This window comes from Tupaia chinensis, unplaced genomic scaffold, assembly GCF_000334495.1.
Source record: "Tupaia chinensis unplaced genomic scaffold, TupChi_1.0 Scaffold141247_1, whole genome shotgun sequence".
Taxonomy (NCBI): domain Eukaryota; kingdom Metazoa; phylum Chordata; class Mammalia; order Scandentia; family Tupaiidae; genus Tupaia; species Tupaia belangeri.
Genome location: NW_006201110.1, coordinates 18,611 through 19,857, shown reverse-complemented (window position 1 = coordinate 19,857; position 1,247 = coordinate 18,611). Strand labels below are relative to the sequence as shown.

At 58.8% G+C, this 1,247-nt stretch overlaps 1 protein-coding gene across 1 annotated transcript in view; it reads right to left on the bottom strand.

The window, feature by feature from the left end:
* Positions 1–88, bottom strand: part of LOC102469965 (olfactory receptor 1F1-like) — a 5,113-nt gene extending 5,025 nt beyond the window's left edge. The window contains 1 exon segment of the mRNA XM_014581908.1: positions 33–88. Within this exon segment, the coding sequence (XP_014437394.1) occupies positions 33–88 (56 nt within the window).
* Positions 89–1,247: the final 1,159 nt, after the last annotated feature.

Here is a 1,247-nt window from a genome sequence, read left to right as displayed (position 1 = left end):
GCACGAAGGGCAGCTGCTGCTGCCGGGGCTGCCTGGAGAGGCCCAGGAGGAGGAACTCGGACACGCGCGACTGGTTGGTCCCGCTCATCGGCCAGGGAGCCTGAGTCTAGAAACAGACGGGGAAGGGTCAGTTCCAAAACTTGGGAAGTGACGGTTGTGAGGGGCAGGGAAGATCGCACAGGAGGGCCACGTGGCATAGGGGAGGGCTAGAATTTCGCTCTCAGCGACTGGCCTTGGGGTGCCCATCCCTTCATTAGCCAAGTGCAGTCGTTTCCTTAGAGACAGATGCACCCTACCTCCGGGAGGACACCCACATCTGTGGCAGTGGTCTGCCTGTCAGTTCTTCGTGCTGTTTGAACTTGCTGCCACTACCACGCGTTTTTTTAAAGTGCTATGAGACAGTACGGGTATAAGAAGTTTGGTTTTAATTTGCTGTACGGTGGGCTGGCAGGTGTCGTGGTGGTGAAGGCGGCTGGATCCCACACGCCAACACTGTGGTTCGTGTCCCCAGACTCAGTGGCTTGAAAACACACTGAGTGTGTATGCGCGCATGCCCGGAATCCGAGGGGAGAGTAGAGACAGGACTGTGGTATGGCTGCCCTTGGGGGATGATTTCTTACTCTCCCTCCAGCAAGCAAATGTGCCCGATAGCAGAAATGTTAAAAGACAAAAGCAAAAGGCAAAAAGACTGGCATGCAAGGGTCTAGACAGAGTGCGGGTGTCGGCAACATCAGTGCTGCCTTCGGGAGGCACCTGCTTCACCCGCTGTCCCTGCGTCGAATTCGCAGTTAAAACGGGAATGACCCAGGGGTAGGGCAGAGACTCAGCCCGTGTGCATTCCGCCTAGTCCGGATCGCCGACCGCACGGTGGGACAGGTGCTGCTCAGGACAGCGGTGGTGAGGACGGGCTGTGGCCACGCCTCCGTCTAAAGGTGAGCAGAGCCCCTCGGAGGCATTGTTCCCCACACGCAGTTCCAAGGAAGTCCCGCAGATCGACTCTTACCCAGAACCACAGCCCTCACTGTCACCAGACGTCCTTCCTGGGCTCGCTTCACTTCCCAGACCTGGCCCAGGTGACGGTCAGAGGGAGGTGGGCTCAGCACTGGCGTTTTCAGGCTGAGCTGCAGGAGGAAGAGCTGGGGACACAGGCTCGCTCTCCGTGTGGGAAGGGCCTTTGGGAGACTCCTTGGTCACGAGGGCCACGTTCCCTGAGAGCCTCGTTAGAGTCAGCAGAGACCTCCCTGGGC